The sequence below is a fragment of the Canis lupus genome, chromosome 9 (genome assembly GCF_048164855.1).
Source record: "Canis lupus baileyi chromosome 9, mCanLup2.hap1, whole genome shotgun sequence".
Lineage (NCBI taxonomy): Eukaryota > Metazoa > Chordata > Mammalia > Carnivora > Canidae > Canis > Canis lupus.
In genome coordinates, this window is record NC_132846.1 from 44628581 (window position 1) to 44655488 (window position 26908).

The 26908-nt window shown below is 50.6% G+C and overlaps 1 protein-coding gene across 1 annotated transcript in view; it reads left to right on the forward strand.

Annotated features, from left to right (window-relative positions):
* GALNT16 (polypeptide N-acetylgalactosaminyltransferase 16) overlaps positions 1–26908 on the forward strand; it is a 93223-nt gene that overhangs the window by 54474 nt on the left and 11841 nt on the right. Inside the window, exons 3-12 of the mRNA XM_072839062.1 lie at positions 6929–7086; positions 10502–10600; positions 11711–11778; positions 12526–12591; positions 14665–14786; positions 17065–17152; positions 18753–18837; positions 19118–19221; positions 24114–24240; positions 25511–25603. Coding sequence (XP_072695163.1) covers positions 6929–7086; positions 10502–10600; positions 11711–11778; positions 12526–12591; positions 14665–14786; positions 17065–17152; positions 18753–18837; positions 19118–19221; positions 24114–24240; positions 25511–25603 — 1010 coding nt within the window. The remainder of the gene's footprint in view (positions 1–6928; positions 7087–10501; positions 10601–11710; positions 11779–12525; positions 12592–14664; positions 14787–17064; positions 17153–18752; positions 18838–19117; positions 19222–24113; positions 24241–25510; positions 25604–26908) is intronic.

A 26908-nucleotide genomic window follows, 5' to 3' on the forward strand; every position in this document is an offset into this window, starting at 1 on the left:
CAGAGCCATCAGGCTGGTAACCCTTACGTAACTGCTTTGGAGGCCATGTGAAAGGGGAAATGGGGACATGTCTGGGTCAGGCCCCTGAGGGACCCTCAATACCCTAGGCGAGGTTTCCTGTACCCAAGCCAAGGTCCCCAGCCCTATGCCACCCCCAGCATCTTGTCTGGTTGGATAGGAGTGCTGGCAGGCCAGGCGGGGTTGGCTGCTTCCCCAGAACCCAGTGGCTTGTGGGGAGGCCCTATGGGACCCACCTTTTCATTTGGGAGAGGTGGAACCTGACACCTTGCGCTCAGAGCTGGTGAATCATGTGCTCTGTTTCCCAGCCCTCCTGATGAATGGCAGTCTTTCAACTTTGGACACAGCATCAGATGAGATTTTGTTCCCAGGGGAGTGAGGAGTGGTTGGGAATCACATTTTGTTCACCAGGTGTTTGGGGTTTAGAGCAGACTCAGGAAAAAAGTCAGGAGCCATCCATAAAATAGAACCAGGGCCTTTTTATTTGTAGTTTCATTGAACTTGAGTGAAAGGCCAGCCCAGCAGGTACCTGTTTTACTGGCAGTAAAAGGAAATTAGGCAGCAATTATTTAAAAGGAGTTTGAGTTGTTTAAATCTCCAGTTTAGAGGTGCATGTATGTTTTAAAAGAAAGTTTACAGGGCTGAGGGATTTGGGTTGAACCCTTTTTGATAAAAATGATGTGGAAAATATTTTCCTTTCTCATTTGAAACCTTTCCCTTTGCTGTTTGTTTCCTAAATTTAGCAGTCAAGAAGAAGTAAGCAAATCTAGGTGGAAAAAAAACTGAAGCCAGCCAGGCAAGATTCAAAGTTTAATTGAAGTGACAGACTGAAAATAAAACTCTCCAAGATGAGAAATAATTCTCCCCATTTTATAGAGCAGAGTCATTATTTCAGCTTAAACGATTTCATGTGTGACTGACCTTGTTGGACGTGGAAGTACTGGGTCGGTCACTTCCCAAAAGGACAGACTAGGGGGTCTAAACATCAGCCAAGAGCTCTTGGAGGAGGATGGTGGGCTCTGGGAGGCCCAGCAGGCTGTCACTCACCATCTCCCAACCCTCCTTCCTTGCCAGGGCAACTCAAGGGACTAAGTTGTGATCCAGATGGAACCCCCCTACCCCAAAGCCTGACAACAGTCATGGCTGCCGGAGAAGGCTCAAGTCACTGGGCCAGAGGCCAGGGACCAGCCTGGTATCTTAGAATGGCTGCCACCAAACTGTGTCATTGTCATCAGCGGCTCATTTTTTGGTTTTTATTTCTTACTTTAGGAGAGTGGTTTTCTATTCATTGGAATGACTGAGGGACTGACATCTCTGAATTTTTTACTATTAGAGAGGATAGTCAACTCAAACTAGTTTAAACAAAAAAAGGGGGGTGGGTAGTCCTAGGTGACTCAGTGGTTGAGAATCTGCCTTCTGCTCAGGGCATGATCTTGGGTCTGGAGATGGAGTCCCGCATCGGGCTCCCTGCGGGGAGCCTGCTTCTCCCTCTGCCTGTGTCTCTGCCTCTCTGTGTCTCTCATAAAATCTCTTTTTAAAAAAGACAGAGAGGTAGTAGATAGGTAGGTAGGTAGGTAGGAAGGTAGATAGGCAGATAGGTATAGATGGATACCAAAAGACCCAAGATGAATTTGTGTCAGATATGACTAGCTCCAGGGGCCCCCAAATAATATCATTATAGCTCTTTCTTTCTGTCTCTCGGCTATGATTGTTTTTTCTTGGCTTCATTCTCCAGACAAAATTTCTCCGTGTAATAAGCAAGAGGACTTGCCTCCCAGGCTTAGCAGTGATGACAAAAAGAGCTCATCTTCTAGAAAGGTCTCAGGGTGGACTCTGATTGGCCCAGATTGAGTCAAAAGATAATTGCTTCACCAATCTCTGTGTCTTGGAGTGTGGTGATAGATCAGCCTATCCCAGTGGCCCGCCCCCACGCCCCCATGGTGGTGATTGAGGTGTTGGTGGGACAGGAGGATAGTGATTAACAGTCCTGTCAGGAGATATGAGTGGGAAGGAGGTCCCCAAGGCAAGCAGAAACTACCCTGCCACCAAGTTGGTCCACCTCAGTTCCAAGTAATGTGTGTTTGCCAAGTGTGTGTGTGTGGGAGGGAAAGGGGACTAATGGGGTCATGACAGCTCATCGCTCATGTATTCATTAGCCACTGATTTTGAATCCTACCAACAGGCATGGTTCCGGGTTTTAGAATCCAGGATTAAACAAAACAGATGATCTCTGCCCTGGTGAATCCTATATTCTTGTGGGGAGAAGCCATCAGAAAGATAAAATAACTAAGCAAAATGCACATAGAACATCAGATGGCCCTAGGCGCTGTAAGGCTATTCAGAACAAGGCAAGAGGTTCGGGAATGTGGGGCTGGGATCATAGTGTTACAGGTAGGGGTTAGAGAAGGCTCACAGAAGTGAGGTTTGAGCAGAGCCTTGCAGAGAGGTGAAGGAGGCAGCTACCCAGACATCTGGAAGAGCCTTCTATTAAGGAGAAGGAACAGAAGGGTTGAGGGGAAGGATACCAGCCGGCTCAAGGAACATAAGGAGGCTAGTGTGGCCAGCACAGAGCAGAGAGGGGCAACTACAGAACCTGAGCCCAGGAAGTAACTGGGCCCCCACTCATAGAGTGTCCTGGGCCCCTGTGAGCTCCGGGACCTGTGCCCCGAGGAAGAGCAGAAGCCATGGAAGGTCATGTGATGTGTCAGAGGATCCCTTTTGTTCGCTATCGTTTTCTCCCCTGTTGATTATAGGGAAACTGAGAGCTGTGACAATATTTAGGTATTCATTCATTTGTTCATTCACTCATTCATTCCTTTACTCAGCAAACATCCACTTAGTACCCACTATGTGCTGAGTGCTGGGAGCCCGAAGGTGGAGAGCTCGCAATCTAGTGGAAAAGAAAGAGAAGTAAAACACAGATGTCAGTGCCACGTGATACGTGAAATCCACAAGCAGCTCCAAGCACCCTCATCCCCTCCAGAAAGGGCAGCAGTACGAGTCCCATATAGTGGCTCCAACTGGCTCCAAGCCCAGGATCTCAGGTCTCTCAGGCTGAACCAGATATAGCTCCTCATGGTCCTGCAGCCTAGAGCCAAAGGATGCATTTACCCGTCGCCAACGTGCTTAGTAAGCAGTGTGGGTGGGAAAACAGGAGAATAGCTACTCACTTCCCCTTTAGAAGAGGGGAGAAGGGGAATAGCATTCACTGGCCACCAGTCTGTGGTGCACACACCATCTCTGGACTCCTGTTCCAGCTAGGGTTGGGGTGGAATGGGCTTCCATGGCCAGTTCTCCAGCTACCCATGATCGGAGGTTGAGAGTGAGGACTTCTTCATGATTTTCCATGGCCATGGGATGGCGGAGCAGAGGGGTGATCTAGGTTCCTAGATTTCTCTTCTGGGTCCATACTGCTTTAGGTTATTTCCATCTTCCCAGCCTCTTACATAGTGTCTGCACATACTAGACTTGCAGGAAATATTTATTGATTTAGCATTAGTGGGGAGCCCATAGGACACTGCTGTGGATGCTCAGGGCAGTGGTCTTGGTCAGGCTGTGGCACATTGAGGAGGACATCATGGATGACCCCTGCATGTGTTACTTGGAGGACCAGGAGGTCAAGACTGCCCACCTCTGCAATAGGCAATGCGGGAGAAGAGCAACTTTGGTCTTCAGTGACGAATTCTTTTTGAGGTGTTAAGTTCAAAGGCCTGAAAGTCTCAAGAGCAAAGAACCAGGCCAAAGGAGAAGGAGAGTTTCAAGAGCTGGGAGGAAACCGGCTGCAGTGTGAGCTTCGTATGAGCTGTGATGTGGGTGTGTGAACTGGTTAGATACCAGGTAGAAGAGCTCTGGGTTGGGATGGGGTGAGGCCGGGGAGGCGCTGGATAGAGAGGAAATTAAAGCCCTGCAGAAGTCACATCCTAACCTCCCTCAGTGTCCCCTCCACTTGGCTGACTTGGAGCCAACAGATGTTTCAACTCAGGCCCCACAGATGCTGGGTCAACACAGAAGCAGAGCTAAGCCCTCTGGGAGGGAACAGGACACCCTTCCTCACAAGGTGGCTCACAGGTGAAGGCTTTAACCTTGGAGGACACTTGGAGTGTCACAGGCTGTGGGTCTGCAGGAGGGAGCAGCAGACACTTCTGAACAGCATCTTTGAGGATGTCTAGCTCAGTTCTGAAGCCCTGAAAGGAACTCTAATAAACCTTGGCCTGAGCCCTGCTCTTCCACGGTATTCTCTACAGCCCTGAGGAAGTTTCACTTGAGGGAAAGGCAGCAGGCTGGGGATGGGGGAAGAGTCTAGAAGCCTTCTTGCCCTTGGCACAAGGGAGTGCTCAGCAGAGCTCTGCTGAATGAATGGGTGGCTGAATGAAGGATGAATGAATTCAGACATTCTTAAACGAATGAATGAATGATCAGATAGGCCTTAGAACTTGTGGAGGAGAGCCCCAACGTCTGGTAGATGGGCCACTCTCAATCAATGTTTATTGTGTGATGGGGTGAGTGTGGGATGAGGACTCGGAGGTTTCTTCAGCCCACAGAGTGGCCAGAAGTCCTAAATAAATAAACACGGTTATTTCCCACAGTTGACTTGCAGGATAATTAAGTGGCATACTCTCCCTTTGGGAGCTTCTGCAGTTTTTCTTTTATTTTACCTCAGACATCAACTGAAGACTGCTTTCCATTTCTCCGATCTGGTCTGGGAAGAATTGTGGGGACGGCAGGGCGGGGGAGTAGAGTTAGCTCCATCCGTCTCCCAGGTGGGAAGGACACAAAGGTCCTCTCATGCTCACTCTCAGAGTTGGACAGCTTGGGTCCTTCTAGCAATCCAGGGTTCGAGTCAAAACATTCTCCCTCTACCTCTCTCCTTCCTTCCTTCCTTCTGTGTTTCCTGAAATGGATTTCCAGCCCACATCTGTCCAATCTCTGGCATGGCACCAACTCTGAATACCAATCACAATGTAGCAGTCGAAGCCATGGTCACCATCCTGAGCATCTGTGTGTTTCATGGGGTTGGGTCCGGTGAACACGAGGAAACTTCCCTCACTGGCTCTGGTGTCAGGGTGCTCAGGGGCTGGCTCCCAGGATGGGGTGCACCTAGAGGCTGGAACAGAACTGAGTGGCAGCCCTGAAGGAGATACTTGATCCCTGGAGCCTTCTGCCTTCCTGTATGGTGAGGCCCGGGGCCAGGCTTTCAGGGGAACATGGACACCCTGGGCCACTGTGGCTGTTGCCCAACATTACCGAACACCTCAGTCTCCTCTCCCCCAGATCCAGCTGCCTTGCAGGGACCATCCCTCTAGGGCTAGGCCTGTGGTGGAGTCCTCACGCGGAGGTTCTGTGTATGGACCATCCTCGCCCACCCTGCCTCTGGAGGCCTGCAGCTCCAGCACAGGCTGCTGGGCAGGTGGAAGGGTTGCAGTCAGGATATGCTCAGTGTTGATGATGTTTCAAGGCACTCTGGGGAACATCCGGCCAGCAGTTTGGTTCAAATAATGAGATGTCAGGATCCATCCATCTATCCATTCATCTCAAATGTGTCCCTTCCCAGGGGCTTCCGTGAGGGGACTTTGGGAGCACCGAGTGGGGTGTGTCATCCATCACTCCCCAGCACTTAGCACCGGGGAGCCAGCGGCTCTGACATGAGGCTATTTCAGCAGCAAGCACCTGTCCCTGAGAAGATGCATCATTGTCTGCATTTGCGGTCTGGCAACTCTGGCACAAGCCGGGAAGGGCCTCCTTGTCCTCCCAGGTAGCTCTCTGTGCCGCTTGTCCAAGCTCTGGGTCACCTCCTGCAGGCCTAGGCCATGGTCAGGCCCAAATTCATCCCTAGGAGGCTCTAGGTTGCTTGGCTACCTCCAGCTTGGTTGGTGGTTCCCCTCAGGACACCTCGTCTCGGGGGTCACCTTCTCCAAATCCAGCAAAGAGCACTGGTAAAGAGAATGACCTTCAGAGTCAGAACAACCAGTTTGAATCCAGAACCTGTGACTTATTATCTCTGACTTTGGGCTTTTTTTTTTTTTAAAAGATTTTATTTATTTATTTGACACACAGAGAGAGCATGTACAAGCAGGGGGAGCAGCAGAGGGAGGAGAAGCAGAGTCCCCACTGAGCAGGGAGCCTGATGTGGAGCTCCCAGGACCCTGGGATCATGACCTGAGCCGAAGGCAAATGCTTAACCAATTGAGCCACCCAGGTGCCCCTCACCTTGGACTTTAAAAAAAATAAATAGGGGGTGCCTGGGGGGCTCAATTGGTTAAGCATTTGCCTTCGGCTCAGGTCATGATCCCAGGGTCCTGGGAGCCCCACATCAGGTTCCTGCTCAGTGAGGAGCCTGCTTTTCCCTCTCCCTTTGCTACTCCACCTGCTTGTGTGCTATCTCACTCTCTGTCAGATAAATAAGTAAAATCTTAAAAAAAAAATAGACTTCGGATCCTGGGTGGCTCAGTGGTTTGGCGCCTGCCTTTGGCCCAGGGTGCGATCCTGGAGACCTGGGATCGAGTCCCACATCAGGCTCCTGGCATGGAGCCTGCTTCTCCCTCCTCCTGTGTCTCTGCCTCTCTCTCTCTCTCTCTCTCTCTCTATGTCTATCATGAATAAATAAATAAATAAATCTTTAAAAAAATAGACTTCATGTTTTTAGAGTAGTTTTAGGTACATAAGTTGAGCAGAAAGTACAGAGGGTTCCTATATGCTCCCTGTATACATGGGGTTACTGTTTTTAACCTTCTTGAGCCTCGGTTTCCCTATCTGTACAATGAAGGAAATAATGATCTCTTGCTCACAGAGTTGGGATAAGGTACAAGCGAGGTGACAGCAGCTGGCTCCTGCCTGTGTGGTAAGACCTGAACACACAGTGGCTACTTTATCCTCCTGCCTGTGACCCCTCTGATGCTGACCTTTGTCTCAGGTGACAGGAACACCCTCCAGAGGCTTCGATGAGAAGGCGTACCTGGCAGCCAAGCAGCTGAAGGCCGGAGAGGACCCTTACAGGCAGCATGCCTTCAACCAGCTGGAGAGTGACAAGCTGAGCCCAGACCGAGCCATCCGGGACACCCGCCATTACAGGTACAGCCTCCATGGAGCTGCAGAGGAAGCAAAGTGGAGGGAAGGGCCGACCCCCGTTGGCTTACTTCCTTGCAGTCAACGTGGGCCTAAGAAATGAGAAAGATTTCCTCAGACTCAGTCTGGTTACTGAGATAATCAAACCCTCAGCTTCAGTTGTTCTCCTGACTCCACTGTTTCTCGGAATTCCTGGGGACCGGAGGGGGCCAAGGAGGCTCAGCGGGCGCCACAGGCCCCTCAGCACCTCAGTCTGGAGCCCCACTGAGAGCAGGCTGCCAGGGGGCCGCAGGGAGGTCGGAGGGGGCGGGTGAGCCTGCTGGTGCTGCCTGAGGTGAAGGGGGCCACCAGCCCTGCCCGCTGTGCACTGCCCCATCAGAAGCCCTTCTCTTTTCTCCTTCCGGCCCCCCTGCCCCACTTCCTCAGCAGTTCCCAGAAATGCTTCCCAGCCTCCCTCTTGGGCCTCTCAGTGTGGGAGGTGGGAGAGGCCCCAGACCAGGACCAAGGAAACCTTCCATGATGATCCCTGCTCTGACTCTCCTCCATGTGAGTGACCAACCTTGGGCAAGCCATCAATGCCCCATCCTTGGTTCAGGCCCTCGATGTGTCACGTCTAGGTTATAGTCGCCATTTCCAGTCCCCTCTTCTGGCCCTCACCTATGGGAACAATCTGAGGTCTTTACCTTGAAGTGCAAGCCACCCCGCCTGGCCCTGAGCCTCTGCTCCTTTTCAGCCAGCACTCAATGCTCCCTTAGTCCTATACCCCACTGTCTTCTCTTGTCTATGCACACATGTTTCCTCTGCCTACACCCACCCCCTCACTTGCACCTGCATGACTCCCCTCAGTGTCCTGTCCTCCAGAGAAAGCTCCTTGCCAGCCCAGGCTGGTTTGGGGGCTTCCTCTGTGCTCTGTGGAGATGGGGCAGTGAGGGCCTATTGGAGCAGACTCACCCATATGTCTGCAGTTTTGAGTGACCAACATGGGCTCTTGGACCCGCCTATGTACCTATCACCTGCCTGGTCCTGGTCTAAGTGTAGGTGGGGATGATGCAGGTCAAGATTGCTTTTCCTTCTGAAGCAGCTACTCCACAGCACAGAAGGTATATGTGAGATAAGGGTGCAGGAGGGGACATGCTTCTAGCACCTTTCATGTTGCTCATGGAGGTGTGCCTGAAATCCAGTGGGCTTGGCAGCCTGTCAAGGTGAGATGAACATGGAGTTGGGGGTGCCCCAGACTGTCCCCACTGTATCGGAACCCCAGCACTGCCAGCCTCCAGAAACTCATGCTACCAAATAGGACAATAATCCTGCTACTTGGAAAGGCCTCCACCCGGGTCCAATGGCCAGCTCAGATCTCAGTTCTTTCTCAGTCAGTCCTGGTGCAGAGTTCACCTGTGCTCTGGGGCCTACAAGGCTATGTCCACACAGCTCTACTTGGAGACCTTTCCTGGCAACCCTGACCGTGGCCAGCCTAGACCCCAAGGCCTGCTTCTATGGACCCACATCTCTGAACTGATCCAGGGTTAGCCTGAATCACCTTTGCCCTCCCTCCCACTGAGTTCCCCTCATACCTTCTCAGGTGTTCACTGAAGAAATTAAAGGAGGAGTTCCTCTTGGGGCAACGCATGTTTTAAAATGTGTTCAATCCAATTCAAATCCAGGGCAAGGGTGGTGAGGCTGGCCTCCCTTTCTGCCCCAGTATTGCCGTCAGCCCTTCTGGAAGCCCGAGGTGGATCCGAATGTGTGTGCATGCCAGCGCATGTGTGTGGAGGTGGAGCAACCAAGGTGCTGGCTTTCACGTGGTGGGGTGAGCCATGCTCTTCCCCTTGGCCCTCCAGACTGCAGCTTCTGCTGGACTCCAAACTGTCAGGCCAGTTCCTAGTCCAGCTCTCAATCTCAATCTGTTCCCTCAAGAGGAACTGAGAGACCAGGCAAGACAGACCTACCAGCATCACAAATAAAACCCCACTAGCCCCAGACTTGAAACACAAACATAGGACAGACCTCTTCAGAGGCTCTTGACTCCTGGGATAAATCCCCATCATCATAGTTGTAAATCCCAGAGAAATGCAGAGTGGAGAGAGTTGGAGGGGGGCGGACTGGGAGGAGGTCAGGTCCACCCTCCAGATGGGGTATAGGTAGGTTGGCCACTTTAGGGTGGAAGATGGACATCACTATCCAGATTCTCTCCTATCCGGGCACCAGATGGTTGGGGTTCACAGTCAGGACCTGGTCCCTAGAGGTCAATGCTGGGAGCTGGGAACCCAGGAAGTGGCTGTTTCTCCCAGCACTCCCCATCTCAGTAGGCCAAGCCCACTCCCACCCCCCAAAACTACATGCCTCTGGGAGGGTGCATTCAGGAAGCCTGGCTTCTCAGGGGGCAGAGGTGCATTTCCCTATACATGGAGAATTATTTTAAAGCCTCCCAGGATTCCTCCCATGGGGGTCCCAGGCTGGTGCAACTCCTGCCTTTCTGACCCAGTCTGCTCTGCGGGGCAGGAAATGGGCCTGGGAATTCAGCTGTAAGCTGCTGTCAGTGGAGTGAATGCTGGAATGAAAAAACCATTACTGCTGGAATAGTCAGAGAGCAATTGTAATAAAGAAGATTGCCGTGAAAACCAGCTGCCTTCCCGCCGGCCCCAGGAGCATGAAGAGACAGGGCTGAAGGCTGGCAGAAATGGATTGTTTTAATTCCTTTTCCTGAGGAGGGGGAAGCCAATGGCTTAAAATGTGGTGTGAGATGGAGAAGAGGAGCTCAGAGCTGCTGCGGGAGGGAGCAGGGTGGCAGGAACTACTCTGTGGACTTCTCGGGCTTCTGGGGGGCTGGGGGCTTCTCGGGGCTTCTGTGTGCTCCAGGAGTGAGGCTGCTCCCCTGCCTGGGTCACCAGCCTACTGTTGACGCTGGGCAGTGAGAGGGAGGGAGTCACAGCAGGATAAGAGAGGGATGATTCCTCGCCAGATCCTACAAGTGCGGTGAGCCAGGAGAAGAGAAAGAAGCTACAGGCTGCCAGACATGGAACAGGGGCTGTTCCCCCCGTCCCCCATTTTGTCTCTCTCCAGCAGGCCCGGAGTTCTGTCTTCTGGCCCAAGGCTGGGTTCCCCAGCCTGGAGGGATGCCTGCCCCCACATGGTGGTCAGAGCCCCCCTAAACACTTCAGTGATGGGGGCTCCGAGGCCTCTAGGTCTTTGGTAAAGATGACCGGGCCTGGGAAGGTGCCCCAACCTGTGGCTTCTCTCCAAGGACTCGAGGCCGGGTGGGCTGAGTGAGGTGGACTGTGGGCGGAGAGGGGCAGGGCGCACCCCTGGCTGCAGGCTTGCCTTCCCTGTCCTACCTGGGGCAGCAAGCTGGACAGAGAAAGGCCTCGAGCCTGCTCTGTGGATACTCTCACCGTGCCCTCTGACCTCTGTGCTCCATTCTCAGTTGCCCATCTGTGTCCTACTCTGCTGACCTGCCAGCCACCAGTGTCATCATCACCTTCCACAACGAGGCCCGCTCAACCCTCCTGCGCACGGTGAAGAGGTAAGCCCCATCTCACCAGTGCTGCTCCCTGAGGAGTTCTCGGGAAGATCTGCCTGGCTGGGGGGGGGCCCATTGAGACAGGGTGCTGGGCCAGACAGCATGAAGATCTCACCCAGTGGGAGGGGAGTCCTTGTCCTTCCGAGAAGCTGGAGCTGATCAATCAGCAGGAAATCCAGTTGTCATTGGGATACACAAACACAAGGTCAGGTCCCCCAGGGACAAGGGCAGATATTCAAGGGTCGGGAGCCATGAAGCCATGAGAGAGGGACATGAAGCCTCAGGTTGATGGGATGTCCACCAGTAGGTGCCGGTCAGCGATTCAGAGGGAGGTGTCCCTCTGTCCTCCTCAACTTGGCCCTGTGGTCAAGTTTAACTCCTACTCACACCATTTCTTTTTTCTTTCTTTTTTGTTTTTTAAGATTTTATTTACTTATTCATGAGAGACACACAGAGAGAGGCAGAGACATAGGCAGAGGGAGAAGCAGGCTCCTTGTAGGGAGCCCGATGCAGGACTTGATTCCAGGATCCTGGGATCATGATCTGAACCAAAGGCAGATGCTCAACCACTGAGCCACCCGGGCACCCCTCACCCCATTTCGTTAATGAGAATAGGATTTGGAGTATTCCAGGGATTAAAGAGGCTTGGATCTCCTTTCTTCCCAAGGAGTAGAGGAAGAGGAAGGATGGTGGGAAGGAAAGTTAAGGAGATTCCTTTTCTGGCAGGCAGTTCCAGGGCCAGCTGGGTGCTGCCCTCCCCACCCCTACGCCAGGGCGGGGGTTTGTTAAGCCTAAGCCATAGGAGCAGCTACAAGTCATCCTGTCTTGACCTCTAAACTGAGGCAGTTCCCACAACCAAACTGAGGCAATCCCACAATCTGGCACGGGTCCCTGCAGGTGCCTGCAAGTCCAGACAGTGGGGTCAGCCAGGTCCTCGGAAGAGCCTGAGGACCACACCGCTCCTCAGCCATTGATCAGGGCCAGGGAGTTTTTCGAGAAGCTGCTCTTGGAGAGTTGCTGGCCCCTGAGCTGGGCGCGGGGGATCCCTGTGGCAGGGAGAGGTAAATGGAAGGTGACCCCTAAATCCAGGCTCCTCTGTCCCCATCACTCCAGTGTCCTGAACCGAACTCCAGCCAGCCTGATCCAGGAGATCATTTTAGTGGATGACTTCAGTTCAGACCGTAAGTTTCCACCTCCTATTATTTGCACCCTTCCGAACCCTCATTTTCCCAGAATGTGGAGGCCGCCCTGGATATCATGGGCAACCTCTGCCCCTCCCCCTTCCACCCCCACTGGGATCTTTATTCCTTTGTAGGTGCCCTCCCTGACTGTGCTCTCAGGTGCCAAGAAAGGGGAAAGAGAGCTGTTGTTTTCATGGGACACCAGTGAGATGACCTTTTTTTAAAATAAATATTTTATTTATTTAAGTCATGAGATACATAGAGAGAGAGAGACAGAGACAGAGGCAGAGGGAGAAGCAGGCTCCATGCAGGAAGCCCGATGTGGGACTCAGTCCCAGGACTCGAGGATCACGCCCTGAGCCAAAGGGCAAAAGCCAAAGCTCAATTGCTAAGCCACTCAGGCGTCCCGAGTGAGATGACATTTTTTTAAAAAGGCCGTATACTGAGGCTTGTCCCTTAAGTGTGGCTGCGCTGGTGTTGACCTGGCTCTGTGCGGACCTGCTGGTGCTCTCTGGCGCCCCCTGGGGGGCAATGCCCTAAGTACAGGCGGTCCCCAGTCGCCTGGGAGTGGCGCACAGGGCAATCCTTTGGCCATTGAGATGACCATGCCCCTGTGCACCTCCCCAGCCCCAGCTCTTTCCCTGGACCTACTATGAGACACCTTCTGGGCAGTTCCAAGGGTGACCAAACCCCTTTTGGTCTGATGCCCATATCTGAATGAGCTTGCTTCCTTCTCTTCATCTTCAGCTGAAGACTGTCTGCTTCTGACCAGGATCCCCAAGGTCAAGTGCCTGCGCAATGATCGGCGGGAAGGTATGTTCTTAGACCCTGGGTGCCACCACAGACCCATTTTGGTCTAGACCACTGCACCTCCTTTCTCCCTTTTGACACCGTGTCACACGAAGCCAGCATGCTCCTGCTGCATTCCTGGGGGCCAGGACCAAGGTCTGTGGAAAGACCCTTCTGCTATCCCAGGTCAGCCCCTGTCATGGCATGATGGTAGGCAAGTTGCTCTACATCTGGCTGCCTGGGTTGTCTCTTGAGTTAATAATAGTACCCTTTCTGCCTTGCATGGCTGTTGTAAGGGTTAAATGAGATAAGCTCTGTGGAAATGCTTTGAGAAAACCAGAGGGCATTATCAAGCAGATGCAACCTCAATTCCAATTGAGAGGTGTTTTGGAGCATCAGCCATGGCATAGGATTGTACATGGCACTCTAGGAGGCACAAAAGAAGTATAAAACATGGTCCCTGCCCTCGGAGAGCTAAGGAGTCAGGATCCACCACAGGGACATGCTGGTCGTGATGATATGGGGGTCGAATGGAGACCCCAGAAGGGGGCATGATGGGGCACTGTGAAACAGGTGAAAGAAATAAGGCAGGGCAGTCCAGGTTTTAGGACTCTGCAGCCACAAGCACTGTTCAGGCCTGGGTACACCTGTAATACTAACAAGCCCTCTTCCTGAGTGCTAACCCACAGGAGCCATTCCCTTTGCCTGTGTCCTCACATTCATTCCTCATAACAGCTCATTGTCCCTGTTTTGAACATAAGGAAAGTGGGGCTTAAGGAGGCTCAATAATTTGCCCAGGGTGGTGAATAGAGGAGCCAGAATTCCAACATGGAGGAGGGAGGCCACCCTTAACCTCCCTCTCCTCCTCCCTGCCTGGGAAAATCTGGATCTGGTCAGCAGGGGAAATGGCACAGTGAGGGCAGAGAGCGGAGCACCTTGGAAGCCAGAGAAAGGCAATTTAGACCTGATAAGGCAACTAGTAGGGAGCCACTGAAGGTTTGAGAGAAAGAGAGAGAGAGAGAGAGAGAGAGATGTGAGAGGCATAATTAAGAAAGACCAGTCAGGCCAAGGAGACCTTCTAACTGGCATGGAAGAGGCCAGAGAGAAATTTCTCCTAGGCACTGGGTTGTAAGTGCCTTTAGGCCTAGGAATATAGTGTTTCCTGGGGCTTGCCCAACACAGGTGTAAACTTTTATTAAGTGCTTTCTAGCCACCAGTGGAGTGCAAGGATGGGACAGATGGATGGATGGATACTCCGATGGATAGAGGCAGAGTACAGGGCAGAGGTATGGCCAGGGAAATCTCTCCAAGAAGCAACTGTATTCTGAGCTCTTAGGGCACCAGTGACTGCTCTGTTAGCAGCACCAGATGGGCCTCCTCTCTCCTCACCAGGCAAGTGCCTAGCCCTGACTGGGGAGATGCCAAAAGTGAGGCCGTTCTTTGACTGGCTGCCAAAAGTGAGCCATCAGCAAGACTGTTTGGGATGAGGGTGGAAGCAGACCAGAATCTAGCATGTGTAGGGCTCCTAGACACAGGCACTCTCCCGCACAGGTGGGGATTATTTTCTCTTGGAGTTGTTTAGATAAGAAAATCCAGGCTCAGAGAGGTTAAATAACATGCTTAAGGTAAGTGAAGGTGCTGGCATACTAACTCCAGCCTGACTTAGTCTAGAAGATTCTCACCAGGTCGCACATGATGATGCAGCTGAAGGGGATGGCCTGGAAGTCCCTGCGGTGGGCAGGGGGATGGGGGTAGAAGGGTAAGAGTTGTGGTTTCTGGTTTTCTTTTGGTACCAAAGCACACTTTATTGCACTGTCCACTCAACCCTGACTGTTCATCAGTGTGTTCCCAGAGCCCAGAACAGTGACCGGCATGCAGAGGGCATTCAGAGAATGACCTTGGAGCAGTGATAGTTGATGAGTGGATGAGACAAAAGAGAGGGAGGGAGGAAATAATCAAATACAAAGTAAAGCTCAATCATGGTAACTCAGAGAAAGCCTTGGCCCCTGACGGGTGCAGAGTCCTGAGACTTTGAGGGATGAGGGGGAGGCAAATTGACCCCATCTCAGCACCAACCCCTGTCCACTCCCATGGCAGGGCTGATCCGGTCCCGAGTTCGTGGGGCAGATGTGGCCACAGCTGCCGTCCTCACCTTTCTGGACAGCCACTGCGAAGTGAACACTGAGTGGCTGCAGCCCATGCTGCAGCGGGTGAAGGAGGTGAGTCCCTGTGTCCCTGGGGGAGCTCTGTCCCTTGGGACGGGCCCACCATGTACTTGCCGTAAGGGTGTGTGAATGGTCTTTGAAGTTGGATAGGCAGAGTAGGGGGCTAAGTGGTCTGCTTCCCCCAGAGTGACTTCACGTTCGTGAGCTTTCTCCTCTGAAAATGGGGGCAATTGTAATATTTGTCTCTTGGGGTTACTATGAGAATTCATGTGGATGAGAGCTTGGGTGAGCTTAAAGCTCCTCCCATGAAGAGTGGTGGTGTTTTCCTCCTGGGGGAGGCGGGTTCTGTTCTGGGGCAGAGGCAGCTTTGGGTCAAGGCTGGGAAGCCTGAGAAGGAGGGAGGGGATGGGGAATGGTGTTCTCAAGGAGATATGAGGACAGGGGGTCCCCACCACATGCTAGTGTTTGCTAAAAAGGGGAAGGGTAAAAAAAAAAAATAAAAAAAAATAAATAAATAAAAAGGGGAAGGGTAGGACAGGTGGAGGGAAGGATGAGGTGATTACAGATCAACCGTAAAAAGACAAATAACCCAACTTAAAAATGGGCAAAGGATTTGAATGGACATTTCTTCAAGGCAGATACACAAATGGCCAACAAGCACATGAAAAGGTGCTCAACATTATTCAGACTTCAGGGAAATGCAAGTCAAAATCCCAGTCAGATACCATTCGATACCTACAGGATGGCTGTAACCAAAGGATGGACAATATCCAGTGCGGGCAAGGATATGGAGAAGTAGGAGCCTTTTCACTCATCGCTGGTGAGAATGTAAAATGGTGCAGCCACTTTGGAAAACAGTCTGGTGGTTCCTCAAAAGTTTAAACATGGAGTTACCACATGACCCTTCCACGACTGGGTACATACCCAAGAGACATGGAAACATACTCCACACAAAAACTTGTACAGCAGTGTTCAGGGCAATATTATTCAGAATAGCCAAAATGTGGAAACAGCCCAAAGGTCTGTTGATATAGCCATACCATAGACTATTATTCAGCCATAAAAAGGAATAAAGTACTGATTTAATGTGGATGGAAACATTTCCGTAAGTGAAAGAATCCGATCAAAAAAGGCCACGTATTATATGATTCCATTGATACAAGATGTCCAGAATAAAACAAAGCCATAGAAATAGAAAAGAGATTAGTGGTTGTCAGGGGCTGGATTTCTTGTTGGGGTGAAGAAAATATTCCGGAATTAGATAGGGGTGATGGGTGCATAATCTTGTGAATATACTGTAAGCCATCAAATTTGTATACTTTATCATTCATAGTGGTGAATTTTATCATATGTCAATTATGGCTTATGAAATTGCTATAAAAATGAATTATATCTCAGAATAAAAAAGTCTATAAAAAGGTGAAGGCGAGACCCCCACAGAGCTCTGTGAGAAACCATGGGTGGTCTCCCCTGCTCCGCCTCCTCCCGGCTTTCGTGGTCCTGAGACGAGTTGTGAACTGAGGACATAGTGAGGCTCCAACTGGCAGGCAAGAGGATTCTGAGGGTCAGCACAGAATGCGGGGAGAGAAGAGGCTCTGTCCTGGGTCCCTCCATAGAGGGAGAGCGAAGAGCGAGGGCTGACGGCGGTTGAGAGTTTTGATAGTTTTTTATACAACATAAGCTACCAACATCACTACCCACCCCTCCAAAAAAGAAAAAAACTAGTAAACCTAAATCTTTAGTAAAATGGACATTACCCACCAATGTTTTGGAGGTGGATTTGTGACTAGGAGGATGAAGGGAGTAGTGAATCTGACCTAGAAGCAGATGCGGCATGAGAGAGTGACACCCAGGTTGTATAGGGAAAGGAGTCCCGGCCCTCAAGCTTCCAGGAAGACTCGACTCAGACATGTACAAAGGTGGTTGACAATTAATAAAACAACAATTCAAGCCAGCAACAGAAGAGTCACTTCAGGCAGCATATGATTCGGTGCCCCAGGAATTGTCTGGCCTGTACTTGGGAGAGCAGCTTAAGAGGAAGAAATCCTCAGCCTGCCTCAATCAGGCAGGGTTTCACTGAGGAGGTGAGATCCCAGCAGGGCTCAGCATGATGTGAGAGGAAGAGGCTGGGAGAGCACTGCGCCCGTGGGACCCAGGTAGAACCTTCCAGGAGCCTGGATGTGATGCTGCAGGACAGCTCGCCCGAACCCATGGTGTCCTACAAGAAGGGCCAGGTGCCCCAGGCCTCGGAGAGAACGTCTTCCCAGAGCAGGCAGCTAGGCCTTTCTTCACAGAGTCCCTGGCCTCACACCATCTCTCGTTCCTCGCCTAGGACCACACCCGTGTGGTGAGCCCCATCATTGATGTCATCAGTCTGGATAATTTTGCCTACCTCGCTGCCTCTGCTGACCTTCGTGGAGGTGCGTCCATCTCCTGGGGGAGGGGCTGTAGACTTGAAAGGGGCCGGGGTGGGCAGTCTAAAGCCTTGATGGGGTGCTCTTCTTCCCCGCTATGCCAGAGTGTCTAACACCACCCCCTTACCTCCAGAAAATGAAAAGGGATAGCGTCAAGCCGTCGGGTTCAGGACAAAGCCCTCTGGCACAATCAGGGACAGAGCCAAGCTAGTCTTTTGTCTTCCTCTCCGCACAAACCCTGACACATCCCTCCCAAATGCTGTCAGCCCAGGGAGCATGCCCACAAGTCCTGGCAGGAGGACATGATACGACAGTGTCTTGAATGAACCCCTGGTGTGTATGCCTGGAGGTGGTTCTGGCCCCAGGCTGGTAGCCACATATGGCTATTGGACTCTTAACATGTGACCAGTCTGAATTGAGATGTGCTGGAAGGGTCAACTACACACCAGGTTTCAAAGTCTTAGTATGAAAGACTGTAAAATACCTCATTGTTTTTATATTGATTACATGTTGAAATGATAACATTTTGGTTATATTGCGTTAAAATATAGTGTTCAAATTAATGTTGTATGCTCTTACTTTCTGATATGGCTACTAGAAAAATTTAAATTACACATATGGCTTGCATTTCTGGCTTGCATCAGACTTCTTTTGGACAGCTCTGGTCCAGACTTTACAGCTGTGTTGTCCAATATAATAGCCATATTTGGCTATTTAAATTTTTTAAAGATTTTATTTATTTATTCATGAGAGACACAGAGAGAGAGGCAGAGACACAGGCAGAGGGAGAAGCAGGCTCCCTATGGGGAGCCTGATGCAGGACTTGATCCCAGGACCCTGGAATCCCGCCCTGAGCCGAAGGTAGTTGCTCAACTACTGAGCCACCCAGGTGCCCCTGGCTATTTAAATTTAAATTAATTACAACTAAATAAAATTCAAATTCAGTTCCTTAAGTTGCACTAGCCACATTTCAAGTGCTCAATAACCCCACGTGGCTAGTGCCTACCATATTGAACAGTGCAGATAGAGAACATTTCCATCATTGCAGAAAGCTCTATTGGACAGGCTGCACTAGAGAATCTGTTGCTAGGAGCTAGTGGGCAGAGTGGTTTTCCTATTTGGGGCTCAGCCTTCCAAAAAATTGAAACGCTATTACTTAGGTCTTAGAGTTGAATGGGATTCTGAAGGGAGCCAGGCATTTCTCCTGTGGGGAATCACCTCAGGGCCTTTGCACTTGCTGTCTCCCCCGTCCCCCCACCTGGACTTCCCTTTCCCCACTCCATAGATCAGTCCATCATTCAGGTCAAATGTGATCCCATTACAGAGACTTTCCTGACTACTCTTATAGAATGGGCACCTCTCTTCTTTATTTTTCTTTTAGCACTTTTCACCTTTGACTGGCAGATTATCCTCTTACTGATTTACCTTTGTAGTCTCTGTCCTACCCAGTAGATTGAAACTGTGAGGGCAGGGACCTGTCTCATTCTGAGTGAAGGAATGACTGCATGAATTGCCCATGCCCTCTGTGAGCTGGGCTCTGATCAAGAGAGACCGAGGGCAGTAGCTCTGCCCCCAAGCTCTGTCCTCACCCCACTCTATCCCTTAGGATTTGACTGGAGCCTACATTTCAAGTGGGAGCAGATTCCTCTGGAACAGAAGATTGCCCGGACCGATCCCACCAAGCCCATAAGGTCAGTGCTGCTGCAGGCTCTGCAGACACCCCTTCCTTCCCTGGGTTGGGGTCCTGGGAGGCCACTGGGGGGCCATCTCAGTTGCTGGTGCTCCTGAGATTGCACTAAGTGCTGACTTGGTTCTGGGCCCCAGGGACAGGGAAGACAGAGACCAGGGAGCTGCCAAACATCCTGCCCCTGCAACTCTGCAAGCCAGGGATTCTGGGGGCAAGTGGCCCATCTGGAAGGGCTCCCAGCTTAACCAGCTTACGCATGGCTTCATTCCTCTCCTTGCTCCCAGGACCCCTGTCATAGCTGGAGGAATCTTCGTGATTGACAAGTCCTGGTTTAACCACTTGGGAAAGTATGATGCCCAGATGGACATCTGGGGGGGTGAGAATTTTGGTAAGTTGGAAATAGCAATAGCAATTACAACAATAATGGGTAACCCTGCTCGAGCACCTTCTGTACATAAGACCCTATTCTATATGTGTAATTAATTCGTTTAATCCTCACAACTCCTGAGGTAAATACTATTATATCTCCATTTTACTGATAAAGAAACTGAGGTACAGAGAGGTTAAGTAATTAGTCCAGAGCCACACAGCTAGTAAACAGAGATTTAGGTGGCCAGGGGGAGTGTGTGGTCACATGGCTAGACATGTATGTGGAAAAATAAACTGTAACCAGGGCTGCAGCTTAAACACATGGCTGCTTCTCTTCCAGAAAAAGTGGGGTGGGGTGGGGGGTGCAGCAAAGTTTGGCTAAATGTCAGCAATGGGGGCAGACGGGCCTCGGTGCAAATCCTGGCCCTACCGCCCACTAGCTTGTAGGCCCTGGACAAGTTAAAGCCTCCCTCAGCCTCATGTCCTCAAGAGGCTGGCATAAGTACCAAATAAGAGAAGAGTTAAAATGCGTGGCGCACTGCTGGTGGCCGTTGTCATTACCTATGGCGCTAGAGGAGCCCTCTGGCTCCAGCAGGAAAGGCAAGAGCCCAGTGAGCCCCCAGGGTGGCCAGCGAGGTTCAGTTAGTTAAAGGCCCGATACAGAAGGAACATGGGACATGGATAACATAAGGGGGTCTACTGAAGACCCTATTCCCACAGTGTAGGCAAGCTACAGGGAGCCACAGGGACAGCTTAGTCCTAGGCTGGGCTGGTGACTGCTGCGAGGTGCAGCCACTCCTAGTTCTGAAGGATAGGGAGGGAGTGCCCTCTGACAGGAGCTGCGGTCTTGGGGCACCTGTAGGCAGCCCACAGAGCCCAGGCGGTGGGTGTTGGAGGATAAACACCCACCCTCATATTCCCCTCCTCTGACTCTGACTGACCCTGCCAGCCCGCAGGAGGGAAGCCCACAGTGCAGCCCACACAGCAAGAAGCAGGGTGAAGGATGGGGAACAATCCGGGGCTCTCCTGTTCTTTGCAGAGCCTTTTGTTTCCTTCTTCATCCTCACCAGTTTCCTTGTGAAGTAAATAGGGCTGGTGGTATCCCACCCATTTGACAGGTGGGAAAACTGAGGTCAACGCTGCCTTCCAGATTTCAATCGGGAAGGCCCATATCTGACAGGTTTATGTACTGCTCCTATGAGAGCCGCTGAAGTGTTGTGAGGTGTGATCAAAGCGAATTCTGTGTTTCTGGAAGGTGAGGAACAACTCTTCCTTCTCTCTCCCTGATCGGGACACAGAGGAGCAGTGAGGCTTCTAATAGGTCATCCAGAGGCGCCTGGGTGGCTTAGTCAGTTAAGCACCTGCCTTTGGCTCAGGTCATGATCCTGGGTCCTGGGATCGAGCTCCACATCGCGCTCCCTGCTCAGAGGGGAGCCTGCTTCTCCCTCTGCCCTTCACCCTGCTCTCATGCTCTCTCTCTCTCTCTCTCAAATAGATGGATAAAATCTTTAAAAAAAAAAATTGGTCTGATCCTAATTCAAAACCAACTGGAGTGGAATCAAGCGTGGAATGTTCTCCCCTTTGTAACTTACTCTTGGAAACCATTTGCAGACAGGCATTTGGAGAAATAAATTCTGGGAATTGGGGTGCACTGACTCTTCCATTCTGACCTCCTTTCACATGTCTTGGGCCCTTGTTTGTCCTCAGTCTCGGCCTCAAAGGAGCTTTGGTAAAGCAGGTTTCCCATAAAGACTCAGAGGTCTGGGAAACTAATAGTCTCTCCTACATCCAGGAGCCTTTTTCTTTTGTCTTTTTAGTCTTCTTTTTTTTTTTTTTTTTTTTAAGGCTGATGATTGACAGAGAAACAAGTAAATGATCAAATGGCTAACTTCAAATTCTGCCTGAGGCAAGGGCTCCATGGTTGGGGAACTTGAAAGGTGAACCACAGAGTGGTTCTGGGAAGGGTTTTGTTTCTTAGAAGAAATTCAAAGAAATTTCTAGGCTAGCCATGGTGCTCAGATGTTTAGCTGCTGGGAGCAGTTTTGAGCCAAGAGAGCCCTGCTGCTAGTGGGTTTAGGCCTTTCATTTTTATTCTTTTGTTGAAGGAAGGGAGGTGCCCAGACTGAGACTCATTCCCGTGTCCTCTCAGAGAGCGGAACTCCGGCACCCCAGAGGCCACCGTATATGGAGGTGGCAAACATGAGAACCTTGGGATTCCCACTAGAGGTCCTTTTAAAAAGGTAGTCAGATTGTGGCAATCCTCTGCTCATGACCCTGCAAGGACTGTCACATCACTGCCATCAAAGCCCACAGTCCTCACACCATCTGCCCTGCCCCCACAGCATACCAGCAGCTCTGCCCACATTCTCCTGCCTCTCCCACTCGGCCTCACTCGGCCCCCCACCCCGCCACCCCCCGGCCACCAGCCCTGCCAGGCCTCCCTGTGGCCCCTGGAACTTGCCACCACTCCAGCCTGTACATCTTTGCCCTGCTGGTCCTTCTGCCTGGAATGTTTCTCCCCAAAGAGCTGTGTGACTTGCTTCTTCACCTCCTTCAGGTCTTAGCTCAAATGTCCCCTTACGAGTGAGGACTTCGCAATCAGTCTGACTAAAACTCTAGCCCTCCCTGCTCCACTGGTGTTCTTCAGCCCCTACCTGCTTCGTCTGTCTCCACTGGACTTAATGCCGTCAGACAGACTACACATTTTACTCATTTTCTTGTCTACTTGCATTTTTGTTTCTTATCTTAGTGAGTTCCTGTCTCCCACCCATGAGTGTGGAAGGATTCTAGAACAGTGTATGACACATAAAATCGGGTACCCAATACAATTTTGCTGAATGAACTAAGGAGTCTGGTTTAAACAGTGCAGCTTGTTGGACAAAATGTGAACTTGACATTATAATTCTGCAACAGAGAGTTTGTGTGATCCTGGAGAGGTTAACATGTTTGGGCTTCCCAGACCTGATTAAAAACATAGGGACAGGCTGGCTCAGTCTGTAGAGCATACGACTCTTAATCTCAGGGTTGTGAGTTTGAGCCCCACACTAGGCATGGAGCCTACTTAAAAAAGAATAAATAAATTTTAATATTTAATAAATGTAAAAGCAAGCAAAACCATATGAGGATGATAATACCAGCTTCACATGCTTGCTGTGAGAATTAGACTTGGGTTATAGAGCATGGCACATAGTAAGTGCTCAGTGCTCAGTAAAAGGGCAATGTTTACTGCTTCTTACTGTGTTGTGGGTAATGACCGTAACAGTATGGACGTAATGCGCTGGTGAGATGAAGTGACTTTCCTAGCATCACCAAGTTGGTCCAGCAGAAATGGAACTCCAGAATGCAGCTCTCTGTCTGTTGGCTGACCTAGGGAAACCCATCAATCTGGTTGATTGGCCAACCCTGATATGCCACATACCCAGCCCTAGCCCCTGGCCCACATCTGGAATTGTCTGCTGTACATAGGCTGGCCAGAGATGGGCATTAGTCACTGCGGGGGTGGGAGTCGGCCCTGATGAGCTGCACCAGGTAAGAACCCCCAGGCCTAGCCAGGGACCATGAGTGTCCATACAGCCAAATGGGGAGTGGGAAGAGGGACCAAGGCCGGAACTCATGAGAAAATGGCCTTTTTTTAAGAAAATTCAAAACAAAACAAAAAACAAAGGTTGTGTATTTTCTGGGACAGGAAGGAGATGTTTTAATGTCATAGAGTGTCTATCCCACTGTAGGGTTAATATAAAACAGTAATCAGAAGAGATTAGGTTCAGCCAGCTGCTAAGGCGAGTCCTTGCCAGAAGTGATAATTGTTGAGTCAAGAAAAGAGTAGGCAGTTTGTGATGTCCCCCTTCCAGGAAGCAGAACAGCCCCTTGCACCTCTCAGCACTGAGGGACCACAGTTGCCCGCAGAAGCTCATTCAGCATCCCCACCACTATCAAAAGGAAACCAATGGTAGCCTGTACATGGAGACCCCCTGCGCCAAGAGGGAGGTCTGGGACCAGAAAGACCTACTGGAGCAGTCTGTGGCCAGGCTGGTGGTCTGTTTTCCAGCCTCGTGGATGCCCAGAGCTGACTGACAAGCAAATGCATTCTTCCTTAACAATGTCTGGATGGGGCTTTCTAGTCAGAGGCTGGAAATGATGCCACATTTGATACAGTTTTCCTTCTCCTCATGGTCTTGGTATTGCTTCAGAGCTTTCCCCACTGCTCTTCCAGGGCTCAGAGGCAGGCAGTGTATAGGGGGGTTGGCGTGTATGTGTGTGTGTGTGTGTGTTGTGGTGTCTGTGGGGTGGGGTATGTGGAAGGTGTGTGTGTGTGTGTGTGTGTGTATTGGGGTATGTGTCTGTGGGATGTGGTATGTGGAAGGGATGTGTGTGTGGAAGAGGTGTATGTGTGGTATGTGTGTGAAGAGTGTGTGTGTAGTATCTGGGGTGTGTGGAAGGAGTGTGTGTGGAGGGGGTGTATGTGTGGCATATGTGGGGTGGGGTGTGTGTGAAGGGTCTGTGTGTATATATATATGTGTGTGTGGTGTCTGGGGTGGGGTGTGTGTGGTTAGTGTGTGTTTGTGATATGTGTATATGTGGTATATGTGGAAGGGGTGTGTGTGGTCTGTGTGATGGGGTATATATGAAGAGTGTATGTGTGTACGTGGTGTGTATGGAGGGGTGTGTGGGAGACAGGGTATGTGTGGGATGGGATGTGGGGGGTGTATGTAGGGGTGTGTGTGTGATGGGAGCAGGGTGTGCACGTGCATGTCAGGAACATGTACAAGGATGGGTACATCCTGTGTAAAAGGGCCCAGGAGCCCTGAGCCCGGCATGTGCCTCCAAGGAGACACCAGAAACAAGGGACACCTTCACTCAGCGGGGACTTGCTGGGGACTCATCCCTCCTGACGGCTGCCATCTCCTGCAGAGCTCTCCTTCAGGGTGTGGATGTGCGGTGGGAGCTTGGAGATCGTGCCCTGCAGCCGGGTGGGCCACGTCTTCAGGAAACGGCACCCCTACAACTTCCCTGAGGGCAATGCCCTCACCTATATCAGGTAGGTGCAAAGAGCACCAGGCTAGGAACCAGGACACTTAGGTCCTAGACCCCACCAGCCCTGTCAGTTACTCATGTGGCTTTGGGCAGGTACCCCCCCATTTCTGAGCTTCAGTTTCCCCATTTGTTCCCTCCAATTCTGGGATGCCAGGTGCTTTCAGGGGTGAAAGGATGAAATTGAGAGTGTTGTCACCAGGCCTCCCTTGTCTTGACCGTCTTTGTCCATAAGTGTCTTGGAAAACTGGCCCAATCATTAACTGGGGGCCACTCACCACTCACTGGGTCCTGGGTTCTGGTCATGAATGCCATGTCCTGAGCCTGACTTGCTCAGCATCTGCGCATCCATGTCCCCAGTGACAGGGTGTGCTTGGACTGAGAGACCAGCTCTCCTGGTGGGGATGGAAGGGGAAGAGTGTCCTGAGCACGCCCTTTGAGGACAGTTCTTTGGCTCTATCAGGCCCATGTTTCCTTGTTTGCAGCAGTGGCTCCCTGGTCCAGCTAACCGAATGGCTTATTATTTTGGTTTTCTTCTCCCCGATACACACCCCAGTTTTTAATTTTTATTATTATAAAAGTAGTACATGTTCACTGTAAAATACAAGCTGTGCCAGTATATATTATATGGACCTACCTGTACATATATGTGTTTTTACTCTTTATATTGTATACAGAGGAAAAAACACAAGTTCTTTTTACCCAGTCTGACTCCTATCCAACTTGTCTCTTCAAAAGTAACCACAGTTACTAGATTTCTGGTCTATCATGTCAGGCCTTTTAACTCATTTTCATATATGTAGTTCATGTAGAGAGAAGCACATACACCATAACTTTGCATTTTTGTATAAATGGGGTCATGCTCTGTGTTCTTTCTGCAGTGTGCTTTCTGCCCACACTAAATTATAGCCAACCTTCCATATCAGTACATCCTGACCACGGCATGTACCCCGTCATATAAAAGTAGGGGCCATTATTCTCCTATCAATGCACATTTAGGCTGTCACCTGTGTTTTATTAAACAAATATTTGGTACCTGTCCTTTTTGCCCACACGCAGGCATGTTGGCAGGAATAGATTCCTCCAGTGGAGTGTGAAGAGTATACGGACATGAATTGTTGGATGTTAACAAATCATACTCCTTGATACCACCCCAAATAGTGTTATTTTGCATACATTCCCAAGATGCTCATCACCCTGTATTGCACAGAGCTGATCTTGATCCTAACTCTGTCACCACACTGGTGACTTTATTTTGTTCCTTCCTCCCCTTTTAGGAATACCAAGCGCACTGCAGAGGTGTGGATGGATGAATACAAGCAGTATTACTACGAGGCCCGGCCCTCAGCCATCGGGAAGGCCTTTGGCAGGTGCGCCCCTCCACCAGCTGTTTGCTTCCCTCCACCCACGTTAGCACAACCATAGCAAAACATAAAATGGTCTGGACGCCAGGGAAGCACTCACAGTCTCCTTGGTGACTGAGGCCCTCCCTGCTGGGCTCTTGGGAGGGGGGGTTCTGATAGGATATGTGGCGTGAGACTGGGTCCTTGAGGCGCATGTAGCCTCTGTGGGGAGAAATAGCCAGAGAGGGCTCGGTGATGAGAAAGAGCCACCCATTCACAAGCTGCCTGCTGGAAAAAGGGTATTATGGGTGGGAGTACTCAGGGCTGGGCTCTCCGCAGAAAACACTTGGGGTTTTGCCGCCACCCCCTGCTGTTCAAAATACGTTTGTGATCAGTTAGCCTGTTTTCCTGTCTTGGACTGGCATGACTACAGTCTAGTTAAACATTTTCAAAATGTAGATTGGTTATGAAATCAATTTCATGGGTCGTGACCAGCATTAAAAAAAAAACGATAGAGAACACTCTGGTTTGGTACAAGCAGAATATAAAGGAACAGTTGATTGTAGTTAAGGCTAAGTATTGTTTGCTGAAATTTATTTCAGTTATACATGTATATGTGTGTAGCTATATATGCACACGGGAATACTTGATCACAATAGAAGATATATTTCTTTTTTTTTTTTAAAGATTTTATATATTTATTCATGAGACACAGAGAGAGAGAGACAGAGACACAGGCAGAGGGAGAAGCAGGCTCCATGCAGGGCTCGATGTGAGACTTGATCCCAGGACTCTGGGATCATAATCTGAGTCAAAGGCAGATAGATGCTCAACCACTGAGCCACCCAGGCACCCTACTTCTTTTCGTGGAAAATTAACCTTTACTGAAGACCTCCCCTGTGCAAGGCTCTTAGGCACTCTTAATTCATTTGATTCTCCAAAAACCTTCTGAGATAGGTGGTCATATTTACTGGTGGAGAAAGGTCATCAGCCATTTCCATCAGTGTAGCGGAGGATGCTGGGGAAGAGAAACTGTGGCATCCACGGCTACATCAGAGCGGTCTTGTTTGCCAAAATTCCTGAAAGATGTTTAAAGCATGCTTTTCTTGTTAGACCCTTTCTGCTAAAATTGGAATACCGGAAAGGAAAACTTAGAGCTCAGTAAGACTCTGCTCTCTGCAAAAGTAAGGACCAGCTAGTGATGTGCTGAGATCTCAAGAAGTGAGAAGCCAGAGCAAAGCGGGGCCCCAGCCAGCTCCCCTGATCCAGGAAAATAAGCAGGAATTTAAGGAAAGAAATCAGGAATGGCCAGGAGACCCAGGGTGACCTTGC